This window comes from Spermophilus citellus, assembly GCF_964194105.1.
Source record: "Spermophilus citellus genome assembly, chromosome: 10".
Taxonomy (NCBI): Eukaryota; Metazoa; Chordata; class Mammalia; order Rodentia; family Sciuridae; genus Spermophilus; species Spermophilus citellus.
Genome location: NC_138197.1, coordinates 88,103,047 through 88,123,126, shown reverse-complemented (window position 1 = coordinate 88,123,126; position 20,080 = coordinate 88,103,047). Strand labels below are relative to the sequence as shown.

The 20,080-nt window shown below is 33.6% G+C and overlaps 1 protein-coding gene across 3 annotated transcripts in view; it reads left to right on the top strand.

Annotated features, from left to right (window-relative positions):
- MDM1 (Mdm1 nuclear protein) overlaps window positions 1-18,861 on the top strand; it is a 32,536-nt gene extending 13,675 nt beyond the window's left edge. For all 3 annotated transcript variants that reach the window (XM_081311308.1, XM_081311309.1, XM_081311310.1), the window contains 8 exons: window positions 1,697-1,726; window positions 2,052-2,227; window positions 3,230-3,535; window positions 4,355-4,464; window positions 4,556-4,665; window positions 12,181-12,433; window positions 15,286-15,345; window positions 16,576-18,861. In XM_081311308.1, the coding sequence (XP_081167434.1) occupies window positions 1,697-1,726; window positions 2,052-2,227; window positions 3,230-3,535; window positions 4,355-4,464; window positions 4,556-4,665; window positions 12,181-12,433; window positions 15,286-15,345; window positions 16,576-16,688 (1,158 nt within the window). In that variant the 3' untranslated portion in view covers window positions 16,689-18,861. The remainder of the gene's footprint in view (window positions 1-1,696; window positions 1,727-2,051; window positions 2,228-3,229; window positions 3,536-4,354; window positions 4,465-4,555; window positions 4,666-12,180; window positions 12,434-15,285; window positions 15,346-16,575) is intronic.
- Window positions 18,862-20,080: the final 1,219 nt, after the last annotated feature.

Below are 20,080 nucleotides of genomic sequence, written 5' to 3'. Positions count from 1 at the left end.
GCTCACTGGTTTATTATGACATAGACTTGCCAATATTAGAATATTTAGGTACAGGTTGGCCTCCTTTATTGGACTAGAAACTCATTCAGTACAAGGGAGTTTCTTGCTTATCTCTGTTAGCTCTGCAGCTCAGGCCTACTTCTCATCCATACTCAGAACAGGTTATGATGAAATCAGTGCTTAAATGCTACATTCCCCCTCACCTCAAGGAGTTCATAGGTTAATGGAAGAGGTCTTTGAGAACACAGAGCAGGAAGTGATACTAAAGCATGCAGACTTTGTGTAGGTAATAGAGAGGCCATGAAGCATGTGGAATGTATTTCCTAGACATACAGTCAGGAGTATGTCAAGCCACTGTATAACACGGTTGCTGTGCATTCAAATACACTGGTTAGACATTCAACAGACAACCCATGTGTTTCAGTTCTACCTATTAATTACAAACCCCCTACAAGATATTTTCTTTAAAGTGCAGGAGTTGAAAGAAATGAAAAATGAGCATACTTGGATTTTGGGGGGGCAGTGAAGAAAACAATTTTTAAAATTCTCCTTTAGGATTCTTTTTTAGGTTCAGCTCAGAGCATTAGGGCTTTGCAGGGATCATGTGGCTTCTTATGACATAGGTGCTGTTTTTTGCTTTTTCTATTTCCTTAGAAATGTAACACTTTCAATCTCTTTGCTTTCAAAAGAGTGTCTTGTTAAGAAACTGAGGATATGTTTCTTCAGTGGCTTTTGCATTGCCAAGTTTCATTCTTTTTTTTTTCTTTTTTTGCCTCTAAGTGAAATGAAAACATTTCTATCACAATATCCTGACAGTCTTTTAATGCTAATGGTCTACTTTTATGATTAAAAAAAGTTATAGTTTTTTCAAGAATAAATAAAGATTTTAAGTAAAATTTTAAGGGTAAAGCTTTGATGCATTTAATTTTTTAAATTGTGCAAATGTATTTAGTGAAGCCAGCAGGTGGCAGTATAATGTATAAAATAAAAGGATTTCCAATGGGTATAAGGCTTCTTTTCATATGAAAATGTTATTTGCATATTAGGGAATTCAAATTACATTAACATTCTTTTTATATCTTGTCATCTTCTTGAATATATTATAATTATTATTTTGTTGGAATTTCTTTTTTTTTAATTCTTTTTGGTATATATGACAGTAGAATATATTTTGACATATTATCCATACATGGAGTATAACTTATTCAAATTAATCCCATTCCCATTCTCATGGTGGTACATCATGTGGTGGAATTTCTTTTTAATTGTATACTTAGTACCTTTTTAAAAAAGTTGAGATTGCTGATTTTAAGGGAATTGAGGGATTTGGAGAGGGAAACTCACAACTCTTTCAGTGGGGTCTTCTATATTAGTAGCATATAAAGATGTAAATAAAGCCAGGATGGGAGTTTCTGGCATTTAAGTACTTTTCTAGAGGTGGGTAGATGGGAAGAGGGATCAGATTACTTGCCACCAATGGTATCCTAGCCATGCAAGAATGTGACTGGTTTTCAAGATAATACTAAGTAAGATATCATAATTACTGAATTAATTATTATTAAAAGTATTAGTAAGTTTGGTATATATTTATAAGTAGGAATAATGAGTATAGTATTTCATTATTATTCATTATTTCATTAATATTCAGTTATGGCACTAACCTATCATTAAGTATGTTTCTGTATTCCTCCCCTAGGGTTCTCTAAATGCCATGTGGTATGCAGAGGTTGGTTGCTTTTGAGTTTTTTAAAACTGTAATAATGCATCAAATCCTTGTCTAATTTAAGTTGGAATAAAAAGTAGTTGTCAATATTTTTCTTAGCTCCTAAAAATTTCTCCTTGCCTGCTGGTCTGAAATAAAATACCTGCATCATGCTTTAGCTTGATTATTTTAATTTTTGCTTAAGTGTACATAGTCTGATGACTGTATGTGGCTATTTTCACCTTCTTTTCTCCTTCGTCCCTGACTGTATTTGTGTAGTGTTTGCTACTTTGTGATATTTATAAAGCAGCATTTACCATAATGGATGTTGTCTGAATCTCCTGCATAGGTTAAAGAACTCCGAGAGAAGGCTGAGTTTTATAGGAAACGAATTCAGGGAACACATTTTTCTCGGGACCACTTGAATCAGATTCTGTCTGATAAAAACTGCTGTTGGGATGTCTCCTCAACCACAAGCTCGGAGGGAACCATTAGTAACAACATCAAAGCCTTAGATCTTGCAGGGTGAGATTTCTTTGTGGTTGTTGAAAAGTATGTTGTAGCTTAAATGAATCATGGAGTGATATAGGAAGATGACATGCCTACTCAAAATTTATCTTTTGGTCAAATGAAAAAATGTCTCACTTATTTCATTATTTTAAATTTATTTTCTGTGTAAAAACAGAGATCTGTACACATACATATCTATACACACACATACACACATATATACACATACATATATATATATATATATACACACACACACACACATACTTGATTTAAGTATTTGCATATAAATAATACATAATGTAATTCTGGAAGGCTGGATTATATAATATTCTTTGTCATAATTTATAGCAGAATTAGAATGATTATATGTCAGATGTAAAAGGACTTTAGAAATTATAAAAAAGAGTCAACAACAATAAAAACTCAGACAATATAATCTATTACTACATGTTCATTATCATTCTTTAATGGATTTTGTGGCTACTATGGAGATTGGCCCCTGATATCATGGAAGAATACTCTGTTTTAGGTTTCAAAATGAACATGATTTAATTATTTTCCAGAGAAACTACATTTTGATTTATAGCAAATAAAATAGTTTTTAGTTATTACAGTATATCAATATAATCATGTACACCAAATTAATCTATAAATTTGAATTGTACTACATTTGACTTAAAATGTATCACAAAATCTAGTCTTTAATAATGTATTGAAAAGATAAATTTAAAATATAAAATTTGGATTGGTGTATTTGGTCCCAAGTATACTTGAATTTGTGCATAACATCAATTTATGAACTGAGCAAGTCAACTTGAGATATGGTAACTTTCATTTATATTCTATGAAATGAACTTTTAATTAGAAATTTTTGTTCAATACCTAGACAAGGCAATATTTGTGGAAAACATATAGCTGTAAACAGTGGAAGGAAATGATGAGCTCAATATAATTAGTATTAACTGGAAAGCTCAAGCTACTCAAATTTAAAACAAAGCTTATTTTGTTATGCAGAGTTCCTACAAGTCATAAGACTTTGCAGAAGTGTCCTGGTACAAAACCAGAAGAAAAAAGAGACATCTTGGAAGAACAGCCCCAGAAAAATACCACGGAGGAAATAGGCATGTCAGATGCCCCCACCATGCCTGTTAGAAGGCGGCTGGCTTGGGACGCAGAGAATACTAGTGAAGACATAGAGAAACAGCCCAGCGGGGAGAAAGAACAGGAAGAGGAAAGGGGAAGAGACAAACAGGTATATATGGGAGAGCCAGAGAAGATGGAAGTGCACGAGGCATCTAAGGCAGACAAGATAAAAGAAGGGTGAGAGTTTTAAATTTATCAATGTATAGAATATTATACATGACTAATATGTATTTGATTTGTTACTAAGTATAATAAATATAAAAATATACTTTATGTATACTATAAAATAAATATAAATATACTATAAAATATACTATAAATTTAAAATATATTTTAAATTTGTGACTAATAAAAAGCAGATTTTACTTTAATGTCACCAAGTATTCACTGCTATATTGTTTATAATTTGATTCACTCAGATATTTTAGTCACCACTAATTGGTAATTGGACACTTAAAACTCTCGACTCCTTGTGGAAAAAGTAGGATTATTTTTATTTGTGTCCGGGAGTTATGATTTGTAATATTAGCAAATGTGCCTGGAAGAACGACTTTTTTGTTTTAGGTAAAAAGTGCATGTTAACTAATATCCGATGGTACTACCAAAAAAGAAAGAAAGGATAATGTTTTATAGAATTTTTAAAAAAGTGATTTCTGAAATGTGCTAATTCCTGTTGTTTTACATGAAAATTGTTTAGGGGATTGGTTCTGCACCATTGGTAGTGGTGCTTTTTGTCTTTAGTCCAAAGCCCTTGTTCCTTTGTGGGTGATTTAATTGAAGAGTTCTCAGCTGTGTTGTTGCTGACTTGCACTGATTCCCCCACCCTTTTCTAGTATTCAGTCCTTTTAACTGCATATGGACTTGTTATTTTTTCAGAAACAAAATGGCCTTCTCTTACGTTTTGTATTTTATTGTTGTACAATGCTGGTATAGTATTTTTAAAAAAATCATATTTTCCAGAGAAAATGCTTCCTAATAGATTGTTCCAATTTGTAGGTCGGGTTCTTCTGTATGCTCAGGAAATGGAGGTAGGCTTCCTACTCCAAAGCTGAGAGAACTTGGTGGAATCCAAAGGACTCATCATGATCTTACTACTCCAGCTGTTGGTAATAGGCAAACACTATGCAGTTCTCATTTCCCTACATTTTCTAAATGATAAGATAGTTTAATTGAAACCTGTCTTCTGCATTTTTCCAGGTGGAGCTGTTTTGGTGTCCCCATCTAAAGTGAAGTCTCTAGTCCCAGAGCAGAGGAGAAAAATGTCCTCTCAGGATTGTTTAGAAACTTTGAAGAATGATTTTACTAAGGTAAATATTTATATTTAAGAACATCTCTTGTATCTTGTAGCAGATTATTTTTGTCACATATAATAAGTGAATGATAGGCATTGAGTGTTATTTTCTTTTTTTTTTTTTTTTTTGGTTGCTGCATTGCTGCTGATATGCTTTCAAATCTTAGTAGTGACTCAACAGGAAGAAAGATAAGAAAAACAAAACTATTTATTGAGCACCAACTGTGTGGCAGTTATATTCCCATTATGTTCTAGGCACTGTTTTAGTATTGGAGATATATCAGTGAAAAACAGCAAAAATCCTGCCCTCATTGAATTTATGTGCTAGTGAAAGAGACAATAAACAAGATAGCTAGGTAAAATAGTGATAAAGGCTAAGGAGAAAAATAAAGCAGGGGAAGTGAATGGGAAGTGGCCAGGGAGGTCTTCCCTGAGAAGGTGGCATTGGAGCAAAATGTGAAGAAGATCAGGGATTGACTTGTAAATATCTAGAGAGGAATTCTAGGCAATGAGAACAACAAGTGCAAAGTCTAGAGGTAAAAAGATGCCCGATTCCTAAGGCCAGCCAGGAGGTCATGTGACTGAACAAAGTAGTTCAGAGACACAGTGGCATGCTAAAATGTGTAGGACCTTATAGTTCATAGGAAAGACTTTGAGTTTTATTCTCAGTGAGATGAGAAACTATTGAAAGGTTTAAGAGTGATATGATTTACCTTAATTTTTCCAAAGTCACTCTAGCCACTGTGTGGAAAATATGTAGTAGGGGTACAAGAGCAGATGTGTGAAACCTATTAGTACTTAATTACCATGTCCAGGCAAGAGGTGATGGTTGTTTGGATCACGGTGTAGCAATAAAGGTCATATGATGACGTTCAATTCTGGATATAGATTGAAGGTACAGCTGACAAGAATTGCTGACAGATCACATGTGCAGTGGGAGAAAGAGAAGAATCAAGGAAGAGCCAGGATTTCTGGTCTAGAAATAGGATGGAATTGCCAATTAATTGAGGTAGGGAAGACTATGAGGAAAAGATTTGTCAGGAAAGCTTAAGAGTTGGAACATGCTGGAACATGTCAAATTTGAGAGTTTATTAGTTACACAAGTAGGCATGTATATGCAAGTTGGACTGCAGATACAGATTTGAGGCTCTTTATCATATAGGTGGTATAGGTATTTAAAATCCGAGATGAGATAATCAAGGGAGTGGTCATAGACAGAAAAAAGCAGGCAATATTGGGAGGTTGAGAAATAACAGCAGAGGAACAGCCAGTGAGGTGATGACAGAGAGGAGCCTGGTATTCTGAAGGTATCAAGGAGGCAGTGTCAGTGCCACTGATAAGTCAATAAAGCATAAAAATTGATTATTGGCTTTTGCAACTTGGAGGTCATTAATGACCTTGATAAAGGGCATATTTGGGCAGAGGAGGGACAAAAGCTTAAATGTAAATTGGTTGAAGAGAAAGATGAGGAGAGGGATTGGACATAGCTATCACAGACAGTCCTTTCAAGAGGTTTTTTCCAAAAAGGAAGCAGGGTAATAGAATGTAGATTTAAGAAGTGAGGTGGAGATTGGAAAGGTAGCAGCATGTTTGTATGTTGATGACTATAATTCTGAAGACAGAGAAGATTAGCAAAGCAGGAGTATGGGGACAATTGTTCAAAGATGTTGAGTAGGAGAAAAGGCTTGGGATCTGGTGGGGACTTGAAGGGTTGGTCTTGGGCAGTCTGACATTCCTTCATTGTTAGAAGAAGGGAAGCAGAATTCCTGTGCAGTGCTAACGAACATAGGAAGATGTGAAGGAGCTTTTGGAGAGAGTCTTCTGATTGTTTCTTGGTGATGTATAAAGGAATATCCTTGCTGCAAATGAGGCTGGGGAAGAAAATGTTGGAGATTTGAAGAAAAGGAAGGAGTCATAAAATAGACTTATCAGAGAATAGGAAAGCAATGGGAAATGTGGAACATGGAAGGCAGTGGTAAGGTCTGTTGTAGATTAGTGGTCACAAATTTGATACAAAACAAATGGGACAGGTTGTGTGTTTTTCTCCAGGCATATTTTTGGTTGCAGAGATGAAGGATAGGTAGAGTTGGATTTAACTACTACTTGTAAACATGTTTTGTTAAGGGAAAAAAGTGAGAAACAGGCTAAGGGAATTATAGTGTGTGTAGGGAAGTGATTTATGATAATTGACTGTGGAAGTCATTAGGCAGGACAGCAGAAGGTTTCGAGACAATGCAAACATTGCAGGATCAATGGGAGGAAGGTCTTCACAGCCTTAAACACTTGTTAGAATTAGGGTACTTGTGGAGATTAGTTTTAAAGTTAGGAAAGGTGTGTTGGTTAGGAGTTAAGATTATGAAGAGGTTGCAGTTACTAGTAATGACAAGGTTTCACATATATTCATGGGTGTAAGTGGTTAAAGTAGAATAGAAAACATTCAGAGAAAGGATTGAAAACCTGTGTGTGATTTTGTTAATGGCTTTTCATGAGTTCCAGAGTACACAGTAGGACTTTTTAGGGGTTTCAGGGAGAGGTGGGGGAGTGTATCAGAGGTCCTCTTAACCCCACTGCTCAGAATAGAGGCCAGCTCAGAGCCGTTACTTATTATATACATGGTGAATGAATATCATTTGGGTGATAGAATATCTGAACTATTTCTTGTTGCTTATGCATGTATTGGTTTCTTAAATGAAATGTGACAATAGGAGGATAGTCAGAGGATTGATCAGAATAAAATGCTGATGATCACTTGCCCCCATGGACTGTTCTGCCCCCTCCTCAGGAGTCCAGGCTGCCACCTGGAAGGTGTAAGCTTTAGGCAGCTGGGCACACAAGACTTAGCCACAGTGGGTGGACATAATTTGTTGTTTGCAGTGGATTTTTATGTATTATTTTCACTTATTGTGGAATTAAGTTTTTGAATAATATAAATAGACTAATAATGTCCTTTGACATTGTAATGCCAATCTCTACCTCAGGGGGTACACTATACAATTATAACATTTGAATTACAAACTTTTCTGAAACAAGCATATTTTTTATTCATAACTTGATTAGAAGTCTCTGCCACCAGAATTTTCTGTCACAAGTAGCATCAGGGGCTGGACTAGGAACTAGATGTGGTTATTTCTTATTTTCTATCCCTTGGTTGCTGTTGGTAGAGTTGTTAAACTTGAGTCATTAAACTTGATATGCCAAATCAGTTTTTTTCTTTATTTTCTTATAAAAACTATTGTTACATATGAAATTAAACCCATAGTCTTTTAGTTTCTAATGAATTATTCCCATTACTTAATTACATTTGATTAATAGCACCTTATATCTTTTTGCTGTAGGAATTAGACTAAGTCATACTATTCAGGAACTTTTTCACCATTAACTTTTAATCACATACCTTAAATTGTGTAGAAATTATATGGTAGCAACAATTAGGGTGACTTTCACCTTACATGTATAAACTTGGGGAGGTGTTTTTATGCTCAATTAGACAATGAAACTGAGGTCACATGGTTGTCATGTGGAGGAATAGAATTGGATTTTGGTTGGTCTATCCTTAGAGCTTGTGATTTTAATCCTTAAACATAACTGTCTCACAAAATTTTATAGAGTTCTCATGATATTGGTTTGGTCCTCAGGTAGCATTTTCAGATTTTATACATGATATTAAAAACTCAGATGTGTGTTACTTTCTTTATTCAGCAGGAGTTGCTTCTCCATTTATACACATACTAGATAGCATGGCTGTGACGCAAATAAGGACAGATATGATACAAGACCTTGTGGAACCTATAGTTTTGTGAGGAGACAAACTAATCAATCATACAAAAAAAAAATTAGAAATTAAAACTAATTTAGGTTTCAAACTCTGAAATATATAGTGCTGTTCTGGAAGGAATTGACCTGATCATGGAAGTTGGGAAGCATCTTCGAAATCAAGGATGCCTCTTAGAAGAAATCATAATTCACCTGAGATAAAGAGGCAGTGGAAGCCCTAACTGTGTACAAAGGGTGGGGAGGAAGAGCATAGCACATACCAAAATCTGTAGAGAAAAAGAACACAGGTTTTAAGAAATAAGGACCAGTGCATTGTGTGGTGGGGAGCATGGTAGATCATGAGGCTAGAAAAGATAGCAGCATTAAAAATTTCTCTTATTATCTCAAGAGCAATGGGAAGCCATCAAAATATTTTAAATAATGGAGTACTGTGATTGATTATATTTTGCAAGTTCTTGGTGGTTATCCTAGAAAGCAAGAGTAGACTGGAGTTCTTTTAAAGTCCATTGAGGTAGTCCAAGTAGGGGATGTTGTTGGGATGTCTTGGGCTAATGAGAACAGGCCTGGATAGAAGTGGATGAAACTGAAGAAGTGGAAGAAACTGTGTGAGGGGAACAGTGCCAAGCCTTGATGCTGAGATTGTTTTCCAAGTAGGAAGAATAGCAAGTGCAAGTGTCCTTACCTGGGGCTAAGTTGTTTTTTTTTTCTTTTTTAAAGAAAAAAAAAAAAGATATTTTTAGTGTTTCTGTATGATTAAAAATGTAGGAGACAAAATCCAAAACTTTTTACAATGAAAACAAAATCACTTGCTGTTGAAAAGCAATTTCATCCCATAAAGTTAATTGCCATCACAGAGTTGGAGGAGAGGGGTCAGAGTGCATCATTAAATAAATTACACTACTTTAGCAGATTCCAAACTCAAAAGATTTCTTAAACATTCTGAACAATCATAACATTAATTATATGATATGCTAGCAATATGAAAAATAACCTAAGTTGCCTTTGCCTTTTGTCTTAGTACCAAATTTTATTTGAGGAAAGAACATTGAAAACTATAACTTTGACTGTGAGTTGAGGATAATTGATATTTATTACAATATTTTGAGATAAAGAGAATAGAATTGGTTAGACCTTGTACTTCTGTGTTACTTTTAGAAATTAAAAAGTTTACCATCTATAAAAATTTCAGTTTTGTCATATGCTCATTGGAAAGTAAGTACACATTTTAAGGTTATTTTAATTCCCAAGAGGTAAAATTCAGGCTGCTGATGTACTCTACAAAGCATGATTTTTGTTTTCTTAAAGCAGTTGTACTTAGTAGTCATGTTAATTTTTTGTTCATTTTTGCAGAAAGGAAATAAAGCAAAGAGCAGTAAAATTATGGCCTTGTTAATTTATAATATTGCTTACTTTTTAGCTAGAAGAGTGAAGCACACATTTTATGTTTAAACAGAGTGAAATGGCCCTTTGGCTGGAGCCCAAACAGGGAAGAGGAGAGAGTAGGAAATGAAACTGGAAAGGGAAGTGGAGTAAAGAATTTGAATGTTTCTCTAATAACACTGGGGAGCCCTTGGAGATCTGAAGCAGCAAAGCAAATAGGACCTGATTTATAGGGTAAATCAACTCACACTGGCTACTCACTGGAGAACTTTTGTATACAGGGCAGAGTGGAAGCATTGAGACCAGTAAGGAGCTGTAGACTCAAAAACAGATCATGTCATCACTCACATTAAACCCAAGAACCCTAAGCATTCAAATTATTTTCAGATTTTTTTTAATAATATAAAACTGATTTGATAAATAATCTAAACTTTGCTGATATATGTAATAAATGAAAAAAAAGGAACAATTTCCCTTTAGAGTTATTTTTGTTATGTTAAGTGATATAATTAAAAAGATAAGCAAGTGGGAGATTGTGGTTTTATCCTAGGTCTTGATTTAAAATATGTTTGTTGGTTGAGACTTCGTGCTATCTCCACTTTGAATCTCCAATTGCAGCATATGATACCTGAGGTTAAAAAGCAGTATTTTGAATGTTGCATTTATAGATTCAAAGCTAATAATGAAGGCAACATTTAAGGAATGATCAGGAAAGTTTGGAACTGTATTTAATTTTGTTAGTTTATATTCTCTTAAAAAGTAAAATCATCAGGATTTTAGGATAATGATACATTATCATTGTGGAACAGAAAATACTAGACCAAATCATAAAAGAAAATAAATAGTCTCACCCTTGTTCTCTGGAGACATTCACTATTAAATTTTTGAGGTATACAGCTGTATGTGTATATGTTAATCTAGTTTTTCTTACTTAGCCCTGTATTGTGAACATATTTTCATACCATTCAAAGTATCTTATTTTTAATGGCAATATAGTATACAATCTATAGTTTACTATAATTTTTAAACTAGATTTTGCTGAAAATTAATTTTTATTTAGATTTCCATTTCTTAATTTTTCTATTTTGAAAAAATGCTATAAAGAAGTCCATCCTGGGCTGGGGTCCTAGCTCAGCGGAAGAGCGCTTGCCTGCCATGTGTGAGGCACTGGGTTTGATTCTCAGAATTGCATATAAATAAAGGTCCATTGACAACTAAAAAAAATTAAAAGAAAAAGAAAGAAATCCATCCTTTGGCTACCTTTTTGTTCATATTGTTCTCTTTGTTTTTGTAAATATTTACTCCCCAAGTATTTACTGCATGATGAAAGGACACAAGATTTTAAGGCTTTTGCTGTGTTTTACAAAAACATCCCAGAAAGATTGTGCTCACAGTCTGTCTATGGAGAATGCCAATTTTCCCATATCATTGCCTGCTCTGGGTATTATTGCTTTTTTTTTTTTAATGAATTTTTACTGTTTGGTAAGCAAATAATTGGTATCTCACCAGAAAATTTATCTTATTTTATTTTTGCTGTGATGTAGGTATTGGAGAAGACAGAAATTTTAAATAAAATACCAACTGAATCTAAGAACTTGTTAAAAACAATACAATATCTTAAAGTAGGTAGGGCTTATTCCATAAATGAAAAGATTTTTCGACATCATAAAAATCTTTTGATTAAATTCATTATGTTAATAGACTAACTTGGGAAGAAATTGATAAATTTCAAAACCTAATTTTAGGTTTAAAACACATATAAGGAAAATGGAAATAACAAGGTAAGTTACTTATAGCAACCATACCTTTAAAACAAAAAGTTTAGATCATTCTCATTAAATTCAGCATATTGAGTAAAAATTAGCATGGTATTTGAATTTTTCATATCATAAAACAAGAAAATGCCAGGTTTATGGGTTTTGAGAAATAAAAAAATTATTATCTCAATGCATTCATTTTATAATGTTTTGAACATTAACAAAGTAGAATATGTTTGCTGTATTTGTGTATATGAATTGCTTATTCATGTTCTTTTTGTACTTTTTATTTAGGCTTATCTTTTTCATAGTACTTTAAATATTATAGAGCAGTAATAACTCATTTTCAATCATACAAGTTATATATTTTCCTCAAATTTGCCATTTTTTCTTTTGATTTTTAATGTATATATATATTTTTTGTTTTTATACAGCCAAATCATTGATAGATATTGGATGTTATGCTTATAAAATTTTCTTTCCATGGAGATGAATGACATAGAATGTCCCGTGTTTTTTCCTATGAGTTTTAATGGTCATTCAGTTCAACTTTGAGTTCCTGGTTTCTTTATCTGTATATGAATATATGTGTATGTATCTTTTCTTTTTTTGGTGTTTAGAAAGGAAGTCGTGCCCTATCCCTACTGACTTCTCCTGCTGCTGGTATAAAAACAATTGATCCTCTGCCTTTGCGGGAAGATTCTGAAACTAATCTCCCTAAATTTGCTGAGACAGCTCTTCAGGTTTCAAAAACTCCAGAATATCCCACAAACACTCCCAGACAGTTGCCTTCTCCAATGGGTGTTCCCTCCTACTGGCATCCTGCTTGTCGAATTCAGGGCTCCCTGAGAGATCCAGAATTTCAGCATAATGGTAATTATTTTGGTTTAATTTTTTGCCTTTTAAAATGAAAGTGGCACAGAGAGGTAAAATGCTATAAGTGTGTACTACATATATTTATGTATGATATATATATATATATCATATATCATGATATTTAGCTAACATGATATCATATATCATGATATTTAGTTTTTTTTTTTTGTTTGTTTGTTTTTGGTCACTGTGTGACTATACCATGGTTCATTTATTATTCCACTTTCAATGAGCATTGAAGTTATTTCAGTTTGGGGTACTACAAATAATGCTCCCCCCAATCTTCTTGAGCATGTCTTTTTGTACTTGTGCTCACGTTTCTGTTGGGTAAACATAAGGAATGGAATTGCTGGGTAATGAAGCAGTCTTTAGTTATGATAATGTTATATTGTTTTCCACGGTGATTCTGATAATTTTACTTCCACCATCTGTGAATGAGAGTTCTTGTTATACCAACCTCACCAACAGTAGGCTATTATCAACCTTTAATTTTAGTATTCCCGTGAGTCTTTAATTTTGATTTTAATTTCTATTACTTAATTATTGATGAGGATGAACAATGTCACACTCTAACTGATCACAGAAGTTTTGTTTCATATGGGATGGTACACATATTATTGGGGCCATTTTGTCTTATTATTTCATAGATTTCTTCATCATTTCTTGTTACATGTTAAAATTATATTTACCCAGGTATCTTTCATTTAAATGTTCTGTATTCCTTCTTGAATTTCTCAGCTTCTATGTCATGTCTTCTTTTTTTATACAATACAATGATCTTGACATATCATACATTTGATTCAAATGGGGTATGAATTCTTATTTTTCCACGTTTACAGATTGCAGGATCACATTGGTTATACAGCCACGTTTATACATACAGCCATACTAGTTAGTGTCTGTTGTATTCTGCTGCCCTACCTATCCCCCCTCCCCTCCCCTCCCCTCCCATCACCTCTCTCTACCCAATCTACTGTGACACATTTCTCTCTCTTTTTTTTCTTCCCCTCACACCATCTTATATGTAATTTTGTATAACAATGAGGGTCTCCTTCCATCTTCCTATTTTTTTAAATAGGAAAACTCTCTTTAAGACACTGGGTTATGATGCACTTAAGTTCAGTTTTTACTTTTATATGTAGGTGTGAGTTGTGTCTTAAGTTCTTACTCATACATATGTGGGTAACCTCCAGATACTAGTAGCCCCTTTCCTCCAGGCTTGATGGCCTAGATGTAGAATTTAAGACCAGAAATTGTTTTTCTTTAGCATTGTTAGGCATTGCTCTGCTATTTTCTGGCCTCCACTGTCACTCTTGAGAAGTCTCATGCTGTTTTCATTCTTCGTCTTTTGCATGTGTCATTTTCTTTTCTGGTAGCGTTTGGAATCTTCTCTTTACACCCAAATGCCCTGTTAGTCCACAATGCTGTGTGTTGGAGGGGCCTCTTTATTCATTTTACTGGTACTTTGTAGGTCTTTCAATCTGGAAAATTCTTAATATGGGGAAATTTTCTTAGATAGTAATTTCCTTCCCTTCATTTTCTCTTTCTGGCACCTGTTATTCAGAAATTGGATATGATTTTTTCTTTTATTTTCTCTCTTCTTTCTCCTCCTATTTTCTGTCTTTTGTTTTAACTTGGTTTTTATCATTTACCTCCCTCTGTTTTTAAAAAAATCGCTATAATATTTTTAATTTCTAAGAACTTTTTTTTAATGCTGTAAACTCATTTTATATGGCTTCCCGTTTTTACTTCATAGAGGGAGTGTTTTATCTATTTGAAGAGACAGTTTTTAAAATATATTTATGTGGTTATATGTGTATAAAATCCTGTTTTGACTATGGCACCCTTGGTCTCAGGGTATCTGATGAGCCTTTGGAGACAAAATCTCCATTTATTCTTTTAGGAGAGAAATATTTATGTCACTATGTAAGTTTTAAGAAGAACCTAAGGGTCCAGCTGTTTTGCAAAAGACTTTTAACCTGTTTCCTGGTTCATCTGGCCTTCACTACAGCTTGCTGTGAGACTCAGTACTCCCAAACCCCACGTGCCATGAGGGGCAGAAAATGGTTGCTTCTTGTTTCACTCCTCTACTGGCTTAAGAATTCAACTTGCTTGAACTACACACCTCACTCACCTTTGATTTGCCTTCCACTTTCCAAAATTTTGTTGTTGTTTTCTTGTCTTACATGTCTTTGTCTTCTGGGTTTATGTCATTTTTATAAATATGTATATCCAGCCATCTCTAAACAGGAGCCTACTATGTTTATTTAATGTTAGATGAGTACTACTGAAAAGAATTCTAGGAAGTTATTCATAGTTTGTTTTTGTACTTGCAGTGTACATTATAAATTAATGAGGGCTCTTTGATAGTAATTTCTACTGAAATATAAAACTTAATAAAATTTCTGGTCATCTACTTTCTTTAAGGGTTTACTGTAATGTCTTAGTTTGTTTTGTGCTGCTGTGTTAGAAAACCTGAGTCTGAGTAATTTATCATGAACAGAAATTTATTGACTCATGGTTCTGGAGGCTGGGAAATGCAGGCTAGAGGAACCGTCATTTGGTGAGGGCCTTCTTGCTGCATCATCCTGTGGCAAAGGGCAAAGAGGAGGCAGGAGAAAAAGGAAAAGGGAGCAAACACCCCACTCCTGTGCCAATGGCATCAGTCTGTTCTTGAAGGTGGATCCTTCATGACCTAAACAGCTCTGGAAAGTCCCACCTCCTCATGGCATCTCAGTGGCAATTCACTCCTGATATGAATTTTGGAAGAGACAGACACGATGTTTGGTGATTTTGAAGGATAAATTCTTGTGCTTTTCTTTTTCTTTCTTTCTTTCTTTTTTTTTTAGCGGGGAAAGCAAGGATGAATGATTTCCAGTTACCTCAACATGAAGGCTTTCATGATGAAGGTATTTCGGTCTCATAACATATAAGATAAAAATACAGGTTCTTTTATATGATAGTTTATATATTTGATTAGCACTTTATTGCCTACAAAGTATTTCCACAGATGTTTCTTTCATTAGATTCTTGAAACAGTGATGAGGATGAAATTATCCCCTTTTTACAAATAAGTAACAGGGGTCTAGTGGTGAAGAGTATTCTTTATGGCAAACAGGTGATAAGAGGTTGCACCTTACACACATCAGGTGCTCTTTCTGTTCTTCTACCCTGTCTAGCTCTGGGCTTTGGAATTTGGCCTAGTATTACATCCATGTTTTTTCAAATGCCTGCATATTGTCAATTTTCAGTTCTTGAAAAATATTTATATCACTAGGGAAAATGGGCTTTTTTCTCCTGTGCAGTTTCCATTCTGACAGATTCATTGGCAGGAAGAATTTTGAATCCTTAGGTGAACAATTGAAATCATTGTATTGATTCATCCAAAGAAGTATGGAATAACTGAATTTGTAAATTTTGAATTGGGAAATAAATTTGAACTTAATACATTATATTTTAGATTACATATGTTAAAGTTTTTTCTTCTTTTAGTAAGTTTGGGGCTTTGTTTTAGTATTTATGAGCTAGAAATCAAATAGTTATGTTTTAAAATGCAAAATATTTGGCAACTTTGAATCACATTATCTTTTCTTTTTAGTAGAAGAACAGTGCTTATAAATAAACATTATAGATTTGCTTACTCAGAAATGAGGAATTTCAGCAATAAGAAAGAATATTCAAACATTATTTATGTACTTAGTGAGATTATTTTAGAAATATAAGAATGATGTTAATATATGGCTTTTGTTTTTAAAAAAGTTAATTTTTTTTTTGCCCCAAATAGCTATGCTTTTGAAAGTAGGACAAAACAGTGTCATGATGAATTGTTTCCAAGTAATACTGAAATCTTTGGCTGTGTTTAATTAATGACATTATAGGATTTCAGGAAAGGGAAAAAAAATGCTCATTTCAGATTAAAATGTTTGATATCTATGTAAGATAAACTTGGAAAATTACCATGAAAATGTTAAAATCTTACATTTAATAGATTACTATTTTTTTTCTGATAGACCCAACATTGATATAATTATAAGGCTTGATGTTTTTAATTTTCTGTTAATGTTATATAAAATATCATATTTATTCAGGAGGTATTTTTGTACAGAACATAATCATGGGATTTTTTTTTTTCATTACAGATGAGGACAGATTGTCTGAGATTTCTGCTCGCTCTGCTGCGTCTAGCCTTCGGGCTTTTCAAACTCTGGCACGAGCTCAGAAAAGGAAGGAGAATTTCTGGGGCAAAGCATAAACCTTGTTTTTATCTAGGGAACCACTGGCATAATTTTTCTTTATTGCTTACTGTGTTTAGATTTTTTTTGAGTATCTGAATTTTCTTCTGACATTTCCAGCTTAAGTGAGTTGATTTGTCAATATTCATTTTACTTGGAAAATTTTAACACATGCTTATACAAATTTAGCTCTTAAAAATTCTTTTACATCAATCCCAAAATTCGAAGACCTAGATTATATAGTTCTTCACATGTTCTGTCATTTGTGTTAGATGTCAAGGATTGCTGGTGAATTATGACTTTCACCCATCCAGAGAATAAGCTAAAGAAATAAAGTGAAAATTAAGATTCTAGTATGGAGTACACATTTCCCTAAGATTGGTTTTATGTGTCTTTATAATTGTAGATGTTGTAAAATGAATTTGTTGTCCTTTTAACTTTTGTTTTAGTGTTTCTATATGTGGTTGCAGTGTTATTTAAGGTAATTGTACTTTGAAAATACCAGCTGTATATATTTTTCTTATTTATATGACAAAGTTTGCTGAGAGAATATGTATATTTTTGATCTTTGTGTGTATTCTATTTGTATAACAACTTTGGCTTACATTTAATAATGTCTGGGTTTTGAAAATTATTTGTATAATGGAAAATTATAACTTTGTAGACATTTTGAAATAAAAATTGATCAAGTGTGTTTGGCTTCTTCAGAAAGTTAATACGTGGAATGAACAACTGTCTTTTAGAAATATTCTACTCATCACAGGTTAATCAAAAGTTTTACTTCTTTCTCAGCTGTCTAAATGTAATGAAGCTGAGTCTATGATACATTTTCACAAATGTAGGAAAATTTAGAATTTCAAAGCAGACTCATTTTTTAAACATTTAACACAAGCTTTTTGAATCTATTACTCCACTTACTGGACATGTTCAGTTGTCTTATTTATCTTACAAATCATGATAAATTTAAGTTTCTAAAAATGTGGATTTTATAAAATCTTTACAATATTACACAAAAAGTATGAAAGACAAAATATACAGAATATTAATGTTCATTGGATAGAAAACAGTCTGTTCTAAAGTGCTTAATTCGGTCAAAAGTGCTTTTACAATCACTGGTTCACAGTAACTTAGTCTTATATTGTGAAGTTGTAAAGAATTGTAGATATACAGATTGCCATAATTACACTAACCTTTTAAAATAATTTGTTTATAAATAAGTTTATTGAGGCATTAAACATGGAATTAAAGCTTGGACTTGGGGAATAGCTGGCTTTGAGAACAAAAATTAGCTTTATACAAATGTTTTCTGAGGCATAATAGCTATAAGTTTGGAACTTACTGTTCCTCTAGAAGCTTAAAGGCATCAATTATTTTCTTCCTCCTTAAATGTTGGTTGGTTTGGTTATTTGGGACAGTTTTTAATGGCTGACCACTAATACATAGTAAAGAAAGAGATTATAGCTAGCTTTCCGTGAACTGCATAATTTATAGTCTTATGTTACAAAAAGTACAGACTGTAATATCTGAGTTTACCCATTACAGTGAATCATGCCACATGAACTTGATCTACCAGATGTCAATTAGAATAGGAGGCTATGATTCTTCTGGAGCCAATGTTGTGACCCTACTCTGTGTGATGATTTAGTTCTGCAGCAACCTACTGGCCACCTCTGTCTTAAAACTACCCAGAGGACCAGGGGAGAGAATAGTGTTGAGGGATCATTACTGATCATCTCTTATACTAGAAGAGCAATATGAATGATAGGAATTTGAGTTGGTGGGTAAATAGTCTAAATTAAATGAGACCTGTCCCATGAGTTGTGCTAGTATTTAGGAGCTGAGATCACTAATTCAACTTTTATCAGTTATTAAGGCAAGTGTTGATAGATTACAAACTGAAATTATTAAGAAAAATTATAGCTCAATAAGTGTGCACAGCTGTATACATTTGTGAAGCCAACACCACAGTGAAGATATATTTCCATCACCCTTACAGTATCCTCATTTTCCTTAGCAGTCAAATTTGTTCCATCCCTTGTCCCCAAGGCAGTCACTAATCTGTTTTCTGTTGATAATTTTAGTTTGGGAAAAAATTTATATCAATGAAATCGTCTTTTATATCTGTCTTTTACTTAACAGTATTTTTGAAAGTCATTCATGTTTTGGTGTACATGTTCCCTTTTAATTTATTCTTCCCAGTGGTGGACTTTTAGATTGTTTGCAATTTGGAATTCTAATGAATAAAGCTGTTAATTCCTATTTGTATGCAATCCTTTGTGTTGACATAAGATTTCATTTATCTTTGGGAAATGCCTAGGAAATTCAATCTCTATTCTCTTTTAATATAACTTCTACTTGAGTATATGTACAGTATACTCACTTCAATATTATGAACTCATAGCTTGGTCTTTTTGTCTAAATATCTCAAAAGTCAGACTGAGGAGTGAACATCAAAATCACAATGGGAGGGTTTTCCCGCCCCCATCTTTACCCCAGATGCTGATATTCTCAGTTTCCTGATTGAGAACCCAGATTAAAATGCACAGATGTACATACATACATGAGAGATTTTGCAGGTAAATTTTTTGTCTCATCTATGGATTCCTATAGGAGTCTGAATTCCAAGCTAAGAATTCTGGAAGGATGATGCTGAGAATTAAGGATAAAGAACATGAAAATATGTGGTAGGAAAAGTTATAATACGAATTAAGCATAAATATTTTATATATGGAAAAACAGACTAAATGATGGGACCAATGTTCTTACTTGAAATTCACCCATACCACCTCTTCTGGTGTGTTTATGCTAAAATTTAAGACCCACCGTGATTCATTTCTCTTGGTTGATTTATCTGAGAATTAAATTCCCACTTTGCCATCGTGGAAGATAAATATCTTTTCTAGTCAGGAAAGCAGAGAATATGATCATTGAATTGTTGCACAAATGGATTCAACCAGTGAAAGTGAATTAACATATGAAATAAGTTTATCCTTACATAGAGCAGTGCTGAGGTTGGCTACCTAAGGAGCTCAAGGATAAATTGTTTCTTTGTTGCAGTTTTATATTGATAGCATTCAAAAATATTCTGACTCCTGGAAGTTTATCAAAAGAATAAATATTCTAAAATGGTAGTTATCCTAGAAACATTTACATTTGGTTCTGGAATATGCTTTTGGTACTAGTACATGTGGTGGGTAGTTATCATGTTAATGCGCTTTTAGGTGTTTGTCAAACTGCCATAATCACTCCATTTCCCAAGGTGATTTTGTTGTACAAAGGCTACTCTAGGCAAAAGAACAGTCTCTGCCATTGGACAGTAAGGGTCGTGCCCCACTGGTCATAGCTTGTGCCTCCAGTTTACCTCATGGATTAAAAGTAGATCAGTGTCTCTTCAGCTCTGTGTAGTGGATTT